This window comes from Choloepus didactylus, chromosome 18 (assembly GCF_015220235.1).
Source record: "Choloepus didactylus isolate mChoDid1 chromosome 18, mChoDid1.pri, whole genome shotgun sequence".
Taxonomy (NCBI): Eukaryota; Metazoa; Chordata; class Mammalia; order Pilosa; family Megalonychidae; genus Choloepus; species Choloepus didactylus.
In genome coordinates this window covers 61,447,455-61,467,778 of record NC_051324.1, presented here as the reverse complement: position 1 = coordinate 61,467,778, position 20,324 = coordinate 61,447,455, and the positions used below count along the sequence as shown (strand labels likewise).

Here is a 20,324-nt window from a genome sequence, read left to right as displayed (position 1 = left end):
ATGCCAGCCATGTATTTGTTTTACTTGGAATGATATTTAAATATTTGAAGATGGGTTTAAAATATCAAAGACAAGAACGTTAAAAAAAAAAAAAGACAATATATTTAAGCCTTCTTGAAAATACAGGATTAAGTGAGGAAAGGAAAATTTTATGAATTTCCAATACTCAACCCACAGATTCTCACTCTCAGTGGTGAGCTCACAAAGGCATATGAAATTCTTTGGCAAAAAGTACCCTGTTTAAAATTTGCTAATCATTTGCCTCTGTAGGTGTAAAATATCAATTAATCTGCGCTTTGTACACATTTACCAATGTGAACTTCGTATACTGTTAAATATTTGTAGCCTTCACAGAAGACCAAGCTGGGGTGTTTTGCCTTAGTTGAGACTGGACAAATATGGCACGGGTATTTTAAGGACATTGTCACTCACATGAAGTCTGTGTTGTAAGGGACATCTGCTAACGGTTCTGTATGTCAGCAAAAACATTATAGCAAAGTATCGAGTTAGAGGGTAGCTTATTGTCACTTCTGCCTGTATACCAAAACAGTGAGCAAGCGAGTGCCCTAGTCCATATGCCCAGCCTCACTCTTTGCATTCTTGATTCACAGCCTGTGATATGAATGTTCACAAGCAGTGTGTAATCAACGTCCCCAGCCTCTGTGGGATGGATCACACGGAGAAGAGAGGGCGCATTTACCTGAAGGCCGTAGTTGCTGACGAGAAGCTCCACGTCACAGGTAAGGCGCAAACATGCTGGAGTGGCGATCTCAGTGGACATTTCAACGTGCTGACACAATGGCAGAGTGGGGCCCGGGCTGGGCGCCCCAAGGCCTCTTGAGAGCTCTTTCCCAGGGTGGACTCATCACCATCCCAAGTCCTGCAGTCTCAGAAATCCTGTCTTGCCAATTCCTTGGGGCTGATCAGACTCAGAGCCACCGATTTATGTTAGCACATTTCCCAAGAGACTGGTCCATACACCAGAAGTCCCAGAGCCTCATGGCAATGTCATACAAGGTCATGGCTGCTGTGTGGACCAAGGTACTCTGACGCATGGCCAGTGCATTCTCCCCTGGAGGACAAAGGACCAGGGAAGCCAAATAATTACAAATGCTTTTGGGGAGAGAGGAACTTGAGAAGGGGAAGTGGACAGATGGTGCAGATATTTGAAGGTATCAGGACATCATGACCCGATAAGGCCATCTCAGTGACAACACCACCTACTACCACTGAGCACCTCCTGTGTGCCAGGTGCGGTGCTAAGAGCTTTACATGGATTCATTCATTTAATCCTCATATCTGCCCTATGAGGGTAGCTGTTGTTATGAGCTCCTTTTCCAATTGAGGAAACTGAGGCAGAGAAAGATTAGGTACTTGCAATATCACTGAGTTAGTAAGTTTGGAACCAAGGATTTTGAGTCTAGAACCTGTGCTTCTAAGTATCCCACCACGTGCACCTCATATAAGCACAGCCCGCTGGAATGCCCAGTCTTTGGGCCGGATTTCTCCCTCCTCAGGCTGTGTCTGAGTCGGTTCTGCCATGGAATGGCTTCTCCTTTGGTTTTCCCACCAAATCTTCTTGAAGTATATTGACACGCTCAATCTTTATCCTGGTGTCTCGCTGGACCGGAACCCATCCTATATCCTCAGGATAACTTGACTTACCTGTGCTATGACTGATACAATGTTGATTTAGGGTTGAATTCTCAGAAGTCAACCTTGTTTCCATGTCTTGGGGTCTCCCTTCGTGTGCCACCCATATACTATTCTTCATCCACAGCATTCATTTTCATTTCATCAGCTAAGGTACCATGTTTCCATTTATATTTAAGGATTTTAAGCTCTCATAAAAATGAAGACTGAACTTAATGCCATTAATTTGTAAGTAAAAGAAGATATTATATATGGAAGGTCTATTTAAGGATAAAAATAAAGAGTTCCAAAGAAAGCTTACTATTGGAAATACCCTAACATTTTTTTTCTTTGAAAAATAAGCAAATCTTCTAGCCAGTGCTGCCCTCCCAGATAAGGATTCAGAGAAAATCAAGCAAAAGATTTTGAGGTGCCCTCGGAGAGGAGTAACTTAGTTTGCCTCTGGACAATTTTATAAAAAAGCCAACTGTAGCTAATGGTGACAGTTGAGTTGAAAAGAAAAGCCTAATTGCAAATGTAGACTCCCTTTTGATTTTCTGTGTTTTAGAGAAGTTCCATTATTTTCTGGAAACCATCCCACTTGCCTCCTTGCCTTTGGGGCTGGAGCTCTCACTCCACCTCCCGTTAACCGGGTGGATGCAGCTGATGGAGTCCACTGAGCCCCGGTGTCCCTGCCCCACGGCCATCCCTCACTCTGTGCAGGGGAAGCGAAGCTCCTTGGAGGCCACGAGTTTGGCCATTGGATTGCCAACACCTAGGCAGCCTCCCATTTGTTTCTTTCTCCTTCCTACTAAAGCTCCTGGATTGTCAAAGCCACACGTTGGGAGCTGGGAGCATGTAACGCAGGAGAAAAGTACCATAAAACAGCTGCAGTTGTTAGAAGGGATTGAGAAGTGAAGAGGAGAACACCAATAGACTACACAGTTCTATGTGCTTCCTTAGCTGTATAAAGCTACCACTGTTGGCAAGAACACAACATCACGAGTAAATCATTAGAGTTTAATTGTGAGATCATGTATGGCACATTATGGCTTGCTGTAAGGCCGGAAGGTGGGGACAGTGTTTGAAATGTCCAGCTTTCATAACTGTGCTTCTGAATAAAGTAAAACATGCCCTGTGCATGCTGGGCTTGCCCCATGCCTTCTGCTGTAATAAAAGCAGCAACCAGAGAGTGCTGCCTGAGTCTTCCTGTCTCTTCTGTAAGCCACAGGAGCCTTGCAGATATAAAACTACCCAGAATGGCAGAAACACCCTGGCCAAGGAGCAGTGGGGCCCAGGTGGAAGAGGAAGGTCGGGACCCATCACACAGGGATGGCAACGAGTATTCTCCAAGGGCTCGCACCATGCAGATTGCTCCACCGTTGCCAAGAGTTGAATTTGACTCCCACAGTTGAAGAATTACCTAAAGGGTCAACACCCTTCACTGAGTTGTACCTAGGCTGGCTTTGGAGGCGTGAAAACCAACCATCCCAATCTTATGGCAGAAATCTAGGTTAAGTGTGTTGAGAATTAGTCTAAAAGTCTTTGAGTAGATATAGCTGCTGCTCTAGGAATGTGAATTCAGCAATAATTTAGTTATCATCATCATCTTCCTCCTCTTTATTGCAGCAGCAGTTAACATTGATTGAACCCTTTCCACTTTCGATACTGAGAATATGCTCCCTACTTCCAAACCCCTCCTCTGAACTCCAGTTCATGTAACCAACTGCCCACTCCTCACGTCACCTTGGATGTCCTTAGCCTTGGGACTCAAAGCATCCACCCAGCAGCAGTGCAGCATCACCTGGGAGCTTAGGAGCGATGTAGAATCTTGGGCCCCACTCCAGACACACTCAATCAGAATCCACATCTTAACAAGCTCACTAGGTGATTTGTAAGCACAATAACATGTGAGGAACGCTGGATGTTCCAAAAGGATAAGTGAAGCTTGCCATGTCTAAAACAGAGCTCTTGATCTCACATCCTTCCTCCAAACCTTGCTCCTCTGTCTTCTTCAAGTTATTTGATGGCAACTCATCTTTACAGATGCTTTACATGGTTAACTTATTTAAACCCATGAGGAAGTTTACTGCATTATTATAACTTTAAAGACAAAGAAAGCAAAACACAAAGAAATTAAATAACTTGTCCAAAGACACACCAATGGTAAATTTAGTGGTTAGATATTTAATTGGTAGAAATAGAAGATATTTTAACAAGAAAATCAATAAGAATTGGAATCCATTTTTTTTTAAATATGCAGTTGCCACTTGCATAAAGGAAATCCAATCCCAAGTGCAGAAAGCCAAACTCAAGGAAATAACTAAGCAGTAATCGTATTCTAAACACTTTTTATTTTGAAATAATTTTAGACTTTCAGAAATGTTGCAGAGGTCATAGAGTTTGCACATACCCATCACCCGGTTCCCCCCCATGCTAACATCTTACATAACCATGGTTTGAAGTATCAAAGGAGTCATGTCTTAAAACAGTACCTGCCCTTAATTTGTGAAGAACAGTTTACCTGTGTTAGTCACTAGACATTGTTTTATCTTATTTCAGTATGAAAGGGCTGCAAAAAATACCAAGCAAAGCAATCAACTCCTAAAGCTCCTTTAGTGGGATACCTACCAGTGATACGTCCCTCCTACCATTACCCACCTCCTCCAACCAGATAGCACAGGCAGGAGTTTGTCTTGACAAGGGTTTTAATAAAAACAACTACCTACTATTTACTGAGCACTTAATGTGTACTTACTGTTCGCTGGACTAGACCTTTCTTTGTACTGAACACCTTACACTCATTGTTTCATCCACTCCTTAAACAATCCCATGGAGTGAGTACCATTATAATCCTCATTTTCAAAATGAAGTAAAAAAAACTGAGTGCAAGGAAGGAAATTGTTCCAAGTTACAGGGTAGAAAGGGGTGGAGTCGGGGTGTGGGGCCAGGGTGGACCCCCACAGCCCTGCTCTCACTCTCTAGGCTGTGACTCTCCCAAGACTCTCTTGTTAATTAAAGAGTCTTCTTCTGAATAAATATTAAACCCATAAGTATTTGCTAAACCCATTCTTAGCACTCCTCTAGGTTCTTAGAGATGATAGAATGTCTAAGCCTGGGGCTTAAACCCAGGAGAGAAAAGGCACTCCAGTCGATGGATGATTAAATGCTAAATGATGTGGACTCAAAAGAGTCCACCACTGGGAGACGCGAGGGGCGGGGAGGGAAGGACCCTTGGAGAAAACAGAGACTGAAGGATTGTAGATTTTCCAGTTGAGGACTAAGTGGGATGTGGGAATTAGCCTGGCTTTAATGAGAGCACAAATATAAAACAATAAACCGTAATGAGCAGAGCCGATCATCCAAATGCTAACGAGTTCTTGGGAAATTCATGTAAACCCTGAGCTGCTGTGTTAATTGCTAGATTTTCTCAATCTCCGTTTCACCTGTGCAGAATCACCCAGGTTGAAAATAATTCATAAAGTAAAATAGAAACTCCCAACAGACTCCTGCTTTGGGATTGAAATCACCCTTCCGAAATCAGAGATGAGTTTTCTATCTAGATTGGTGCTGTATTTATGGGAAAGGCCTCAGCTTTAGTGGTTTATTTTTATTTCTTGCCTTTGGGTAGTGGTGCTGATGTTATCAGAGGTGTCCTTTTTTTTTCCCTTCCAATATGCGATTTTAATAGGTTTTCAACATTCTTGTTTGCTTTTTATTTGGTTTGGAGGAATGGTAAAAAAAAATTTCCCTCATGGGAACCAATTTTCAATTTAATGTTGTAAGTAAATGGAAAAATATCGGATGCATTACAGCTGTTTTGGGAACACATCTCTCCCACAAATAGATTATTCTGAAGAAGAGTCTAATTTTCTCAAATACTTGGGGTTGTTAATTTGGCGTGGAGATTGAAGTTTTGAAACAAGTTCCTGTGGAGGAGGGGAGGAAGGGGCCTGGCGCAGATCCTTCTCTGTCCACCTTGTAGAGGTGTGTGCCCTTCCGGGTCTCACCACACCAGTTTTCAAAACTCACCTTTGTGTTATTGCCATCCAAACAATACTCCCTCTTTGTGTGCTTCCACCATAATAAAGTTGCATATTTGCTACAGAATCAACGTTAATGAGACTCAGCTTTGCATGATAATCATTTTTTCTTTGATTCATCTACTTGTTAAACTTTTATTGAGCCTGTCGGGCTCTCTGCCAGGCACTGGGGACACCAAGTTAGTTAAGACATGGACCATCTTGTGGAATGCATGGTCGTTGGGAGAATTCAAGCCTGAGAAGAATTACAGGCCAGTGCACCCAGTGCCTTTCGGGGCAGCGGGAGTTTGGAGAAGGGGTGCCTGAACTGGCTGGAAGACGCTGCAGACGGGAGGACAATGGGATGAAAGCACTTCAGGCAAAGCTGCAGAGACGTGATAGGGCACGGCATGTTCCGGAAGCTCAACACAGTTCAGGATTTCCGGAATTTCGGTGTGAGGTGGGGAAGCCTGGAGGGAAATTTTTTTCTTTCAATTTTCAAGGGATTGGAGCTCCAGTCATCACAGTTTACAGAATACACCATCCTTAGAAGTCATGTAGTAGAGGCTCTGGGTTATAAACTTGTTTTTCCAACAGGAGGACTTTAAGTTCCAGGTGGCTGTGCTTTCAACAAGGACATAGAATCCACCGTGAAGGGGAGGTTCACAGTGACCATCGAGTACTTTGTCAAGGCTGGGTAAGGGGGCACAGCAGGTAGCCCACCAGTTGCCTGAAAGCTTTGTGCCTAAAAGCATCATACAGATGCCTTTCCAAATGGCAGGTACGCTTGTGGAATATTTTAACCAGTTTCAGGCTGCCAGCGAGGAGGAGTTGGATTGAACTACTTATTTGAAGGAAAGGGCATTAGTTGGAGGCAATTTCTGTTAAATAAAATCTTGGCTGAGTGATCTGGACCCAGTTCAGGAATGCAGAAGCTCACCCAACTGATGTATTTGGCCTACTGGATTGGGAGAGAGAGTGTCAGTGAGAAGCAGCTCACCTTCAAATACATCTAGATTGTCCATTATTGGTGAGGCTACGTGTGATCACCTGGCTGAGGTGTTTTCATCAAATCCCTCCACTGCAAACATTCTTGGATATCAGCAAAGCTTTCACCCGGTGGGTTTAGTATCCACTGATGGGCCGTGAACAATTACTACATTGATGATGGCAAAATGGTGTTTTTCTAATTCTATAATTCCTTCTACATTTATTAGATGGCAAACTTCTTAAAGAAGAGCCTTCTCTTTACTTCCCCCTATATGTTTTAAAAATGTCCATTTGGGCTCACAAGTTCTTTTTATTTTTTACCATATATATAATACAAAATTTCCCATTTTAACCATTTTTAAATGTTTGTTTCATTGGTATTAATTATATTCACACAACAACAAATAGAGTAAAAAAAAATTTTTTTTCAATTACATAAACAAGTTCTTACTGACTTTTTTTGTTGTTGTTCAAATTGTCCAAAATTTGGCCGATGGGAGCCCCCTTTGAACTGGTTTTTGTGTCCTTTTGACATGACCCATCAATGTTGAGCACTTCCTTTCTTCCCGGAACAAAGGGCACATGTTGTGCTCTAGCCTTTTCCCCAAGGAGGAGAGTAACATTTAGAATCAAGATCTAGGTGCTCGAAATGCTCCTTCCTCCAGGTGTGGTGTGTTGTTGCTTCTAAGCTCTTCCGGTGGACAGAGGCACTGATGTTTCCAGTTTCCATCCTAACCCAGGATTTTTCCCCACCTCTCCCTTGGACGTATTTGTTCTCCTTTCTCTCCCAGTAAGACCCCTGCCTCCTGATAGCCATGTGCTTGTTCATATTATTATTATACCAATACCTCCACCAAGAACTAACCTACTAGAGAGGCTTCAAGATTTTATTGTTGTTGTTGTTGTTTATCCTTAAACTATATCCCACTAAGGATATACAGTAAGAACACTTGTTACTTCACTTAAATGTTTTCCTATGTCATTATGTTATCAATTCGATATATTCTGCCTTAACCAAGGATCAAACTCAGCCTCACCAATCACGTGACAGACTGAAGGCATCTTCCTGCTGATGGGGGGTAAGAGCAAGGACACACTATCACCTATTAAGTATTCTTGTCAAAAAAAATTTTAACCCAAATATAATCATGAAGAGGAGAAAAAAAAACCCATAACAGACAAACCCAGATACTGAGACACATTCTGCATAAAAGGTGGCCTAGATTTTTCCAAAATGTCAATGCCATAAAAACCAAAAACAGTCAAGAGGCCTGTTCTTGATTAAAGGCAACACCAAAGAGACATGACAAACAGATACAACCTGTTATACTTGATTGGATCCTTGATCCACAGCAACAACTCCAAACAGCTCTAAGACATTTGAGGAGCAGTTGGGGAAATTCAAATCTGTACTATATTGTACCCATATCAGTGTTAAATTTCAGAGCGATGGTGGCAGTGTGATTATGGAGGGGAATGCTGAAATATTTTGGCACTGATTTGTCCAGATGTTTGCAACTTACTTCCAGAAGTTTCAGAAAAACAAAACAAAACAAAAAAGCTGAATATATATGGAGAAAGTGTGCATGTAAGCACATGTGGCAAATTGTTAATAGTGAATCTAGGTGTAAGGCTTCTGTGTGTTCATTGTACTATTTTTTTTTCCACTTGACTGTTGGTTTGAAATTTTTCAGAATACAATGTTGTGGGGGGGTGGTTGGTGATAGAAATCTCCAGAGAGTTCTGGCCTGACCAGCACTGAAAATGCACTTCGTACAGATCTTTCTTAGCCGGAAAGAGGCCACCAGGTGAATCTCAGTGGTTCAGCTGCCCTTGCTGGGTTCACATGTTCTGGGACCCTCTGATCGTCCCGCAGGTGCCTCTCCCTATAGCCTGCAGGGCCCCTGCTTCTTATCGGCCCTCAGATCAGAAGAGAAATGTTTCTTCTGCCCCCAAGACTGAATGTGTCTTTGTGGCTCTGCACTGAGGCCCGGCCCTCCCCTGGCCTGTGTCCATCGAGCCGTCTGGGGTGGGCTGCATGGACTCGTGGTGACACAGCCCACCAGAGCCATGTGCCCAGGCCACACGAACCGCACTGGCTCTGCCCAGGGTGCGGGAACCACTCAGGCACTGTTTCCCCCGGGAGCTTGTGCCTGATGCTCGTTTTCCAAATAGCCTAGGGAGAAAGGAAAAGAAAACCTGAATTAAATAGCTCGAGGAGTTATGTATAGACAGGTGTCCCTGTGTATAAGAAGATGTTGTGGGCATGATATAGACGAACTGTTACTTTCACCGTCTCCCAAGAGAATGGCAGAGCGGGCCATTTGTGTTCTGCCTCTGCCCTCCCTTTGGCTATCACGCTCCCCCATCCTGGGGTTTCCCACACGAACTTCAAAGAAACCAGCTTGGCGTTTATCTATGTGAGCATCTATTTCAAGCAGGCTTCTGTCTCTTAAAAAGATAAATAAGGAAAAAGTACAGGCAGTGGGAGTAATGATCACAAGCTTTGTGACCATCACATATATGAGGAGTTACTTCTGTAGTTTGGGTAGAGAAGTGTCCTTGAGAGAACGTAACTGTGATTCCTGAGAAAGTGTGCTTTATTCTAGAAGGCTTTGTCTTCAGAAGTTTCACGAACCCATTGACATCAGTTGTCTGTTGATTCTGAGCCTGATAAAGGATGGGGGTCATTGTCACTTCTCCAGGTGGGGAGACACATGGCAAGCCTGGGTTCTCTCATTTTGCAGATGAGAGAATAAGAATAAGGAGAAGTTCAATGTCCTCCTCGTGGCCGCAGCGAGGACCAGTGCTCCTGTCTGCTCAAGAAGTGGTCCTGGCTTCTGGCCAGTGGCCCTTCATTGCCCACAAGCCTGCCTTGTGGCGATGTGGTTCTCCCCCTCTGCCTGGCCTCTTGCAGATGGGGATGCTAGTGGATAGCCAGCCAGTCAAAAGGCAGGGAGCAGTCGCAGAAAGGGACATTAGGAGCCAACCAGAAAAGCTGGTGGTATTTACTGAGTGCCTAGGTCCTGTGCATAGAGACGCTAACGTTAAGTGCCGTCCAGGTTCCGGCCCCGATCTGATGCTTTCCTCTGTATTATTTCATCACAACAACCCCTTGAGTAAAATGCTGTTATCATCATTATTTTATAACTCAGTAAACTGAGGCTCAGAGAGGTCACCCAGCTGCTGAGCGGTGGACACCACCCCCAGAGCCCATGCACACCCTTCCCACTCCAAACTCACCCAACTCTTGACTCTTTTTCTGCGAGAGGATTGTGCGCCAGTTCACCACCCCTTCTCAGCAGTATAAGCATGGCCCACAACAGTCACTAACGTGTTTGCAATTTCACTTTTCCATCCTGCGGTTGGTGGCTGAGGCTGCCCTGTGGTGGCCCTACGGTGCTGACAATCAACTGCAGTGCCAGTTGGCACCCCGGTGGTGAGGGTCTGTCATCATTTTCCCCCACAGCTTCCATTTTCAGGGTTTAAGTAATGGCTCAAAATAAAAATGGCAGCAGGGAATCTGGCTGAAGTCTTGCCTCCGATAAAGTGAAGGATTAAAATGGCCAGTGGAAGATGGGTAAAAGTAAACTACCCATTGAGGATGTGTTTTGATAGTAACGTGTGACCTTACCCCTGTCCTTTCTCAACCTGCTGTTGCTGGCTTCTCTTTGCTAGTCCTCATTCTTTCCCTTGGGAGACGCATCACTCAAGAGTACATTCATTGAAGAAATCATCCCTATTTGCCACCTGCCTTCACTTCACCAGTGCTTGCCATCCATGTACATCCTTTGCAAAAGAAACAGGGACCTGCCTCTAAGCTAAAAATACATCACAGTGTGCTTAAACCAGAATGCTTGCATATTGCCCCATTCAAATACATCTGCTTCTAGGAAATGGCTGGTATGTTTTCATGTCTGTGTCGACTCTGTCTTCTCCCTGGACTGGGCATTCCTAAAACCCAGGTGTCATAGGTCTGTGTGGCCCCTTTAGCAGCCAGTACCTTGCTTACCTCCCTAATCTCATCTCTTACACCCCACACCTCTTGAAACTCTGTGTTCCGATTGTAAAGAAAGCAGCGTGTGGTTCTCCCAATAGAGCCACACCTTTGCTTCTGCTGTCTCCCCTGCTGGAAGGCTTGCCCCCGCAGCATCAACCTTGTAAGACTCAACCCAGTCACCTTTATAAAACCTCTCCTCAAATTGATCACTTCCTCCCAGTGCTCTCACCAGGTCCTTTATGACATTTGCGATGTGATGTCACTTGTGCATTTATATACATGCCGTTCTCCCTCTGCTAGGTCATAAACCCTTGGAGATTAGAGATGATGTCTTATCTCCTTACCCAGCCCAGGGCCTTGAGTTTGTGCTTAATATATATTTGTTGGGCAAATTAAAAAATAATAATAATAAGAGAAGTATTCAGTGGGCACAGCATACAGATTTTATTTAGGTTTATACTGTGCTCCTGCATCTCAAACCCAAGTGATGATTCCCCTTTTAATCCTATGTTTGGATCCAATTAAAAGGATTCTGTTTTTGCCTAATTCATGAAGCCACATGACTCTGGGATCCTTAGAGAAACATCTTTCAGTCAAGGGAACAGTTGCATCTTTTCAGACTTGCCATATTTGCATCCGGGCTATGGTAGCTCGCCCTGTCTTATCTGTGGCACAGCTAAATGTCAAATGTGTACCCACTAGCAGCATGCCCGCCTACAGATTGTTATTCCTGCTTGGTTCCTTTGCAGCAATGCAAACATAGCTTTCCTGGCTGGATGCTTAGTCACTGGAAGTCTGTGGGAGGCAGCAAGATTGGAGTGAGGGGCAGAGGGTCGACTGTATAACTCCCAGTGTCATTTCCTTCATGCAGTGTTTGCCTTTGTCTTGACACCCCCTGGTATCCGAGCTCGAAGCTGACACTGTCTTTCTTTCTCCTGCTTAAAATGCTCCCAAGCCCCCAGATTCTTAACAGGAACAGTCATCCATCCACTTCCACTCCAGTGACTCTGCCACAAAGAAATACTCTTAAAGGTGGCTCTGAGAGCCTGCATCCCCGGGAAGGAGAGAAGCAAATTATTTCTGGGGCCTCGTTCAAGCTTGCTGTCTTAGCATACGGAGCCATTGACACTGACTGAGGAGGTCATTCCTGTGCAGGATTTTAATTGCTTCTAATTATAGGATTATCATTTAAACACAAGATTAATTGCCATGAAATTATTGCAAGGAACTTGATCTTCTAGAAAGCCAGTGCACTAGCCAAGTGAGGAATCTCTTACAAGTTTGCAAATCATGTCTTTTCAAGCGCTGCAGTTGGACCTTTCTGTTGACTCTTTGATGGAAGATGAAATGAAGAGCAGATAAATGTCCCTTTTCTTTTGTTGGGGATTGAATCATGTACCCCATGTTCAATCCTAACCCCAAGTCCTGTGAGTGTGGACTCATTTGTGAATAGGATCTTCAAAGGGGCCATGCTGAATTGGGCCTTAAGCCACATGACTGGCCTCCTTATAGGCAGAGGAAATTTGAACACGATCGGCCGGATAGGAGAAGCCAGGGAAGAAGAGGACGTCACCACCTGATGGTGGCAAAGATGCATCTGCAAGCCAAGAAACACCAAGGATCGCTGGCAAGCCATCATCAGAACCCTAGACTCAGGAGAAAGTACAGCCTGGCAACACCTTGATTTCAGACTTGTAGCCTCCAAAACTGTGAGATAATAAATTCCTGTTGTTCAAGCCAACCAGTTTGTGCTATTTGTCAGAGCAGTCCTGGCAAACTAAGACATCATCCTCTACAAAAAGGTTGGAAAACTTGAAAAGTGTTTAAGAATCGTTTGGTTCATGAATGGAAATGCCCCAGATAAATGCAGAGATTTTTCCTCTCTTGATGTATTTCATCACCAGAAAGCCAGAAGAGGCTGCTGTTCTCTTATGGTGCCTTTCAACACGAAGTTGCTCTGATACCCCACAATTTTTTTTTTTCCAAATCTTCAGTAAAGCCATCTCCAGTAAGTGTGTATGCATGCTGAAATGGTGCAGAGAAACATCAGACTAAATGTTTATCACAGCTTCCAGGCATTTCCACTTGGAAGGAATGCAGATTTCCTGAGAAAATTACAAGCTAAGTTGGCTCCTGGGGTTGTTCCAAAATATCCTGTTTGAACAGGGTTGGGGAATAGCACCTGCAGGGAGCTCTTCCCCAGAACATCCCCAGGGGACTTTCTTCCCTGAGAAGCTCTGGGCTGGGCTTTACCACCCATTTTCCTTTGTAATTAATGCAAGGTTTGTGGTTAATTAAAGACAGCCAGGGTGCCTTTTAAAACCACGGCTGGGTTTTTTTTTTTCCTAGAATAATGAAGGCAGAACAGATGCAAGGCCAACTCCCTATAAAAGTTTTTGAAGTGGGGGTGCCGGATTTGGGGAAGGTTACATGAGGGGAAGTGTCATTTCGCCAGCTCAGCCCCACTGGAGTCAGGGAATATAATCAGAAGAAATGCCTGCTTGGCAAAGCACACAGTGGGGAGGTGGGGAGAAGAGGGTTCTTGTTCTAGAAAATACCACTCTCTCTTTCCCTTTGTTAAGTCACTGCCTGTAGCCAACCACTGCTGGGGGATGAGGGTGCAGGGGTTGCAGGGGGTGGGGGGGGGGTAGCATTTTTCTCTGGCTGTGTACTAGCACTTTCATTTTACAGGCACCTGGGTGACTACCCATGGGTGAACATCTACGCCGAAGGCAGAAGCAAAAGTGTGTGTGCAAGTTGTAAACCACCCAGCCCAGCCTCATTACTCCTTACTATTTCACAACTGCCCCAGAGGACCCTTATGCCTATTTCAATCTGGGGAAGAATCCACTACACTTGGGAAATATCCAAACTGAGCAGAACAGACTAGCAAAAACTCGCATTCCATTGGCCGTCATTAATTACCGTTTTGGTTGTCTGTCGCTGCTGACAAGCCACCTTAAAAGTAGTGGCTTAAAACAACCACCCGTTTGTGGCCCATGATTCTGTCAGGAGCTCAGGCAGGACTTGGCAGGGACAGCTTGTCTCCATTCGGCATTGGTTGGAACAGATCAGCAGCAGGCAGCAGTGCTGGCGGCCTTGGTTGGTCTCCGTATAGCCTCACATCTTCCGGTAGACTGTCGAGCTTCCTCAGATCATGGCGGCCGAGATGGTGAAAGCGGAAGCTGCAAGGCCTCTCAAGGCTAGACCAAGAATTGAGTCACAGCAAGTCAATTCCACCATATTCCTCAGTTCAGAGCAGGCCACAGAGCTAGCCCAGATCAGTGGGGAAGGGGACTTTGACTCCACCTCTGGGTGGGAGTCGTGGCACAGAATTTGTGGACTTTGTAAATCCATCACAGGCTGCCCTCTGGCCACAATTTTTTTTTTTTTTAAACTTAGAGATTCCTTCCACAGCATGATGATGATGGTCATCGTCAACATTACAGATACAATTTATCAAGTGTGTCAGTTTAGTGTTTACACACATTATTATATTTAATTTTCACAACAACCCCACAAAGCAGCTCGTTTTATCATCCTTATTTTAAAGGTGTGGAAAATGAAGCCCAGAGACACATGGAAACTTTGCTAAAGTTGCATACTTAGTATACTTAGTATTAGTGGCAAAATGAGGAATCCAACTAATGACTGGGATTCTAAAGCCCATGATAAACCTCTTTGTAAATATTTCTATTGACAATATTTTTTTAATTTTTTATTCTGGTAACAACTACAACATATTTCCCACTGTAACCACTTTCAAATCTACAACTCAGTGGTGTTAATTCCATCCAGAATTTTGTGGCCACAATTACTCACATTCCTTCCACAGGCCAAGGACACTTAACGCTCCCCCAAAAATGGCTGGAGGCCCAGAGTCCACTCTCTGATGATCCCCATCAGGGTCAGATACAGGTGAGATGCCTCAGGTGTACCAACTCTTGATACATAGACCCAAGAACTAAAAGGCCAAGTTATACCACCACCACCTCTACATCTCCCCCAAACAACCAACATGCAATGGTGATTCAGGGATAGAAAAACCACAATAGACACTCTGGGTTAAAAAATGGAGAGAAAACACATGGCAGTCGCTGTTCTGTAACAGTTCTGAAATGGAGCTGTGTACATGGTGCTGGTTTCCCCTACTCCAGGGACGTTGAATGTCTATTGTTCAGGGCCCAGTTCTACTTTCTGGGAGTCGTTTCCTAGCCCAGCGTTCTTCAAGGTTCTTGTTTTCATTCCTTTTTCAGTTAAAACAGCCTGTGTGTGCCCCAGAGTAGCTCAGCCTGCTACCTACCTGCAGAAAGCTGGGGGCCCAGGTGCTTTATTTATTTTGAACTGTCTTTGCCACTTTAGTCGGATGCTGGGGCTTTTGTTAGTAAAATCCTATTATAAAAGTTATGGATTTGCTCCAGAAGTCACATTTTTTGTTCTTTCTGAGACAGACTGGTGGGGCTTCTGTGGACCAGCACCACAGAGCTTCTTGGAAGCACTTTGGTCCAGCTGAAAGCGTCCACTAAGCACCCGTTTAAATCTTTCTGAAGTCTCAACAATGGGTTTTGCAACTCTGCCCTTGATCCGGTCTTTACCCAGAGATCATTTCTTATTTTGAGAATCTCTGCTGCCTGAAGAGACTGTCCTGGGCCCGTTCTAAATATTTCCTCTAAATATTGCTTGAAAACTGAACATTTCCTTCTTCGGTTCATCTCTGTCTGGCAATACCTTATTATACACAGTTCTTAAAAAATAACATTGCAAAAGGAGGGATGCACCACATGGGGACACAGGAAGCTTCTGAGGGTAATGGAAATGTTTGTCACCTTAATGTGTGATGATGGTTTCATGGGATTATAAATATGTCGAAATGGATTGCATTGTGCACTTTCAATATGTCCAATGTATTACACTTCAGTTATACCCATAGAAAGTATTAAAACTTTAAATAGACTCACACACCTCATAATGGGGTGTATACTTGGAAGAACTGAGAGCAGAGACACAAATGGACATTTGCACACTAATGTTTATGGTGGCAGTATTCATGATTTACAATGGGTGGAGGTGGCCTAAGGGTACATCGACTGATGAATGGAATGGTGAACTGTGGTGTATACATACAATGGAATTTGAGCAGCTGCAAGAAGGAATGAAGCTGTGAGGCAAGCAACTAGGTGAATGGATCTTGAGAACAGCATTTTGAGTGAAGTATGCCAGAAACGAAAAGACAAACATTATAATGCCTCACTAATGTGGACTAACTATAATGTGTAAACTCTTAGAATTGAATCTTAGAGCATAGCTTATGGGGGGAAGGCTTATTGTAATGGTCCCTAGATCATAAGCTCTTACAACAGTCACATCTATTCCTGAGTTGTAATGGTTATCTCTACATTGTGAGATGCTGAGCTCTTTGGGTATAACCTGGTTGGTCTCTGGAACTTTGGGTATCTGTGTGGCACCTGAAACTCACAGCTAGAGCTCAGCAGCTATGAATATCAGTATTACCCCATACAACAACTGTTTAAAAAGCTGAAAAAGACTTCAGATGTCAATTAGAGATATGAATGTAGTGGATCTAGTTAGGAATAAGGCAAATCAGGACAAAGGGTAAAGGATGCTATTAACTGTGTTTTAAAACTTCAACTTCTGTGTGAGACCAAGGGAGAAGATGTTTATCTGGTGCAGGATCTATACTTTCTTCAGCACATTAAATAATTTAATTGGTACAGTGTTTATTCAATACCATAATTACTTGGAACTTTGAATAGGAAATGAGATCTGGTAGGTTTCTACACGTTAGTGTGAAATCCTGATATATCCCAAAGTAATTTGGGCAGAGGATAAAAAGGTATTTGCAGGGACCCCTTGAGGAACTGAGAAAAAATACAGAAATGTTGGACTTCCCCACCTGGGTTATTACTGATATTCTCACAAACATTTAGGACTAACAGTTTAATAGGCCGAGCCCTCAATCTTGGTGTTTGTTCTTATGAAACTTGTTACTGCAAAGGAGAGGCTAAACCTGCTTATAATTGTACCTAAGAGTCTCTGCCAGAGAACCTTTCTTGTTGCTCAGATGTGGCCTCTCTCTCTCTAAGCCCACTCAGCAGGTAAACTCACCGCCCTCCCTGCTACGTGGGACATGACTCCCAGGGGACTGTATCTCCCTGGCAATGTGGGACATGACTCCTGGGGATGAGCCTGAATGTGGCATTGTGGAACTGAGAAAATATTGACCAAAAAGGGGAAGCGAAATGAAACAAAATAAAGTTTCAGTGGCTGAGAGATTTCAGTTGGAGTCTAGAGGTCACTCTGGAGGGCATTCTTATGTGCTATATAGATATCCCTTTTTAGTTTTTAGTGTATTGGAATAGCTAGAAAGAAATACCTGAAACTGTCGAACTGCAACCCAGTGGCTTTGCTTCTTGAGGATGATTGCATAACTATGTAGCTTGCATGGTGTGACACTGAGATGGTGAAAACCTTGTGGTTCACACCCCCTTTATTCAGTGTATGGACAGATGAGTCGAAAAATGGGGACAAAAACTAAATGAAAAATAGGGTGGGATGGGGTGGGGGATGGAATGCTTTGTGTGTTCTTTTTTTTCTTTTATTTTTATTCTTATTTTTATTTATTAAATATTTTTGGAGTAAAAATGTTCAAAAATTGAGGTGATGAATACACAACTATATGATGGTGCTATGAACAGTTGATTGTACATTGTGGATGATTATATGGTGTGTGAATATATCTCAATAAAACTGAATTTAAAAAAAAATAGACTCACACATTGACAAAAGAAAGCCACCTGGCACTTTCAGCAATCTACCTGGAAATCTTGGCGAGATCTGCTAGTTCAGAAGGTACATTATCTTACAAGTTATCACAGGCAACAGCTTCCCTAATTGTTCTGCTGTTACGATATGCAGGCCACCCTCCTTCTACCCTCTAATAGTGATTTCACCCTGTTTCTCCAGCCTCCACTAACTGTCTCCTTGCCACCTTTTTGGCCTCTTCTCACCACCCAAACCAAAGCCACATGGTTTCGGTTTCTGTTATGGCACATCCCCATTTCCAGGTACCAACTTCTGAGTCATTATCAGTTTCAACATAACAAAGTGCCCTGAAACTTCGTGGCTTCAAAGAATATTATCCAGGTATTTGCTCACACTTCTGATTGAGGGCTGGTGGAGACTGCTGCTCCACAAAGTGTCAGCCGGGACAGCCGGACTGGGGCCGGGGGATGCAAGGTGCTTCTTGCACACATCTGGCCCTCACTGGGATGGCTGGAGTGTTGAGCTCCCTCTCCTCATGGTCATCCACCTCCAGGACCCTCTCTCCACTTGGACTCTCAAACAGGAGAGCTGGGTTTCTTTACATGGCAGCTCAGGGTTCCAAGAGATCAAAATGAAAATTGTAATATCTCTTGCTCCTTGGACTTTGGAACTCACACCGAGTTGCTTCTGGCACATTCTGTGGGTCAAAGCAAGTCACACGGCTAGCTGGAGTCAATGTAGGAAGAGCACCTGATGGGAGGAGCAGTCAAGAATTTATGGCCATAGTTTTAAACCACATTATTGAGATATAATTCACATACCGTACAGTTCACCCTATTTAAAGTGAACAATTTAATGGCTTTTGAACGTACCTTTGAGCTGTCACTACCCTCAACTTCCAGACCTAAACAACCACCAATCCATTTCCTATCTCTATAGGTTTGCCTCTTCTGAACCTTTCATATAAATGGAATTACCAAATATGTGACCTTTTGTGTCTGACTTCTTTCACTCAGCATTATGTTTTCAAGGTTCATCCACACTGTAGCACACATCAGACCTTCATGCCTTTTTATTACCAGATAATATTCCATTGTATGGATAAACCACATTTGTTTATCCATTCATCTGTTAAAGGATTTCTGGGTTGTTTCCACCTTTTGGCTATTGTGAGTAATGCTGCTCTGAGCATTCACTTGCAAGTTTTTGTTTGAACACCTGTTTGCAATTCTTTGGGGTATGAGGACATTTTTAATACATAAAAATTACCCACCAGATGCTTAAAACACCAGGTGGAAGGCCCCTGCCTTGAGAAGGTGGTAGACAACGAAGCAGGGTGTGCAGTTCCACCCTCCTGAGGAACCAACAGTAGAACTGAGTAGAATTGAGACTCCAGAAACTTCTGCCTGAGAAGTCACCTGGCCAGAGATTTTGAAACAAGTGTGAACAGCAAATGTCTTCAGGTGACATCTTATTTGGAATGGTATTCCGATGGAGCAGAGCCACTGTGGTTAAAGGGGAGAGGGCGTGGAACCCACCATCTTCCTCTCCTCCTCCTCCATGAGCCATGAGGAGACTGGAGCAAAATCAGGAACTCACAGATGTGGTCCAATGCCCCATTTTACATATACAAAAACCAAGACTCAGAGAGGGAAAATGCATTCTAGTTAGGACGATTTGGGTCTCAAGGAACACAACGCAACTTCAACCCACTTATGGAAAAAGGGGAATTATCAGATCTCTGGAGTAGTTTATGAAACTCAAGGGCAAGGATGTTGCAAGGCCATATGAACAATTAAACTAGAGACTAGTTTTTTGTACCTCACGTCTTCTCTCTACATATTGAAAAAGTCATCCATTTTGTACATGGCAGTTAGGCTTTCTCCACCTTGCAGAAGACATGACCCTAGACAATTCCACAGCTTTGCCTCTTACAGCTTCATCTCTCCAGAGAGAAATAAACCCTGCTGTGTCAGGCACAAGTCCAAAAGTCTCAGGGAAGGGATTCATTGGCTCCCTTCGGATCGTGTGCTACCCATAGACCATTCAACTGTTTGGGGGGCAGGGGGACAGGATCTGAGAACAGGGCAGATAAAGACAGGGAAGGACATGTCCCAGGAGCAGGGGCAGCACTGAACAGACAGAACAAAAGGTAACAGGAGTACCATGAGCCATTCTCCGGGATTGTGCCGAAAGTGAGTTTAGGAGCAAAGACTAAAGCCAACCTCCTGCCTTTGACTTTGGTGCCCTTTTCCTTCAACCATGTTGCACATCATGAAATTGTTAGAGCAGGGGCAGTGTCTGAGCTTCTGTACAAAAGTAGGATATGACTCATAAGTCCCGTTTGAACAAATGAACATGTTCCTGGCCTGGCCAGTTTCCAGAAACAGCTAAGGTTAAAGAAAAGATTTGGGTTCAGCGACATTTGTCCAATTTAACCACCCAAAGTACTAATTACCCCCTCTTATTTAGAAGCTGGAAACAGCATGCCAGGTTCTAAGGGAAAATGGCATTGATGTAAAAGAGGTTTAGTGACCGCGGTGCACTTAGGAAGCAGAGTCTTTTGAATGGGGTCACAGCTAGAGTGTGAAACAAGTGGCTCAGGAAGTGAGACATTTGATTAGGGTTGGGGAACTGGACAAAGCCCTCATGACCGCATTTTGAGCTGTTTGGCCATAAAAGCCTCTCCCCCAGAGCAGCTTTGTCGGCAGGCCGTGCCCTTGGCCCTAGCAAACTTGTACCTTTCACTGCCAGACATTTGCTTTCATGAGGAATTCCAACGGCGAGAATGAACTTGTTGGCAAGGTGCTAACAAGGCCTCTGAATGCCTAGCCTCCCTCCTGAGAGAAGCCGGGCCACCTGGCTCCCATTCAACAAGGAAAAAGGAAAGCAAGGTG

General features: G+C 43.9%; 1 protein-coding gene across 1 annotated transcript in view; it reads left to right on the top strand.

Moving 5' to 3' along the window:
• Nucleotides 1-20,324, top strand: part of PRKCA (protein kinase C alpha) — a 447,219-nt gene that overhangs the window by 298,874 nt on the left and 128,021 nt on the right. Inside the window, exon 5 of the mRNA XM_037808858.1 lies at nucleotides 612-740. Coding sequence (XP_037664786.1) covers nucleotides 612-740 — 129 coding nt within the window. The remainder of the gene's footprint in view (nucleotides 1-611; nucleotides 741-20,324) is intronic.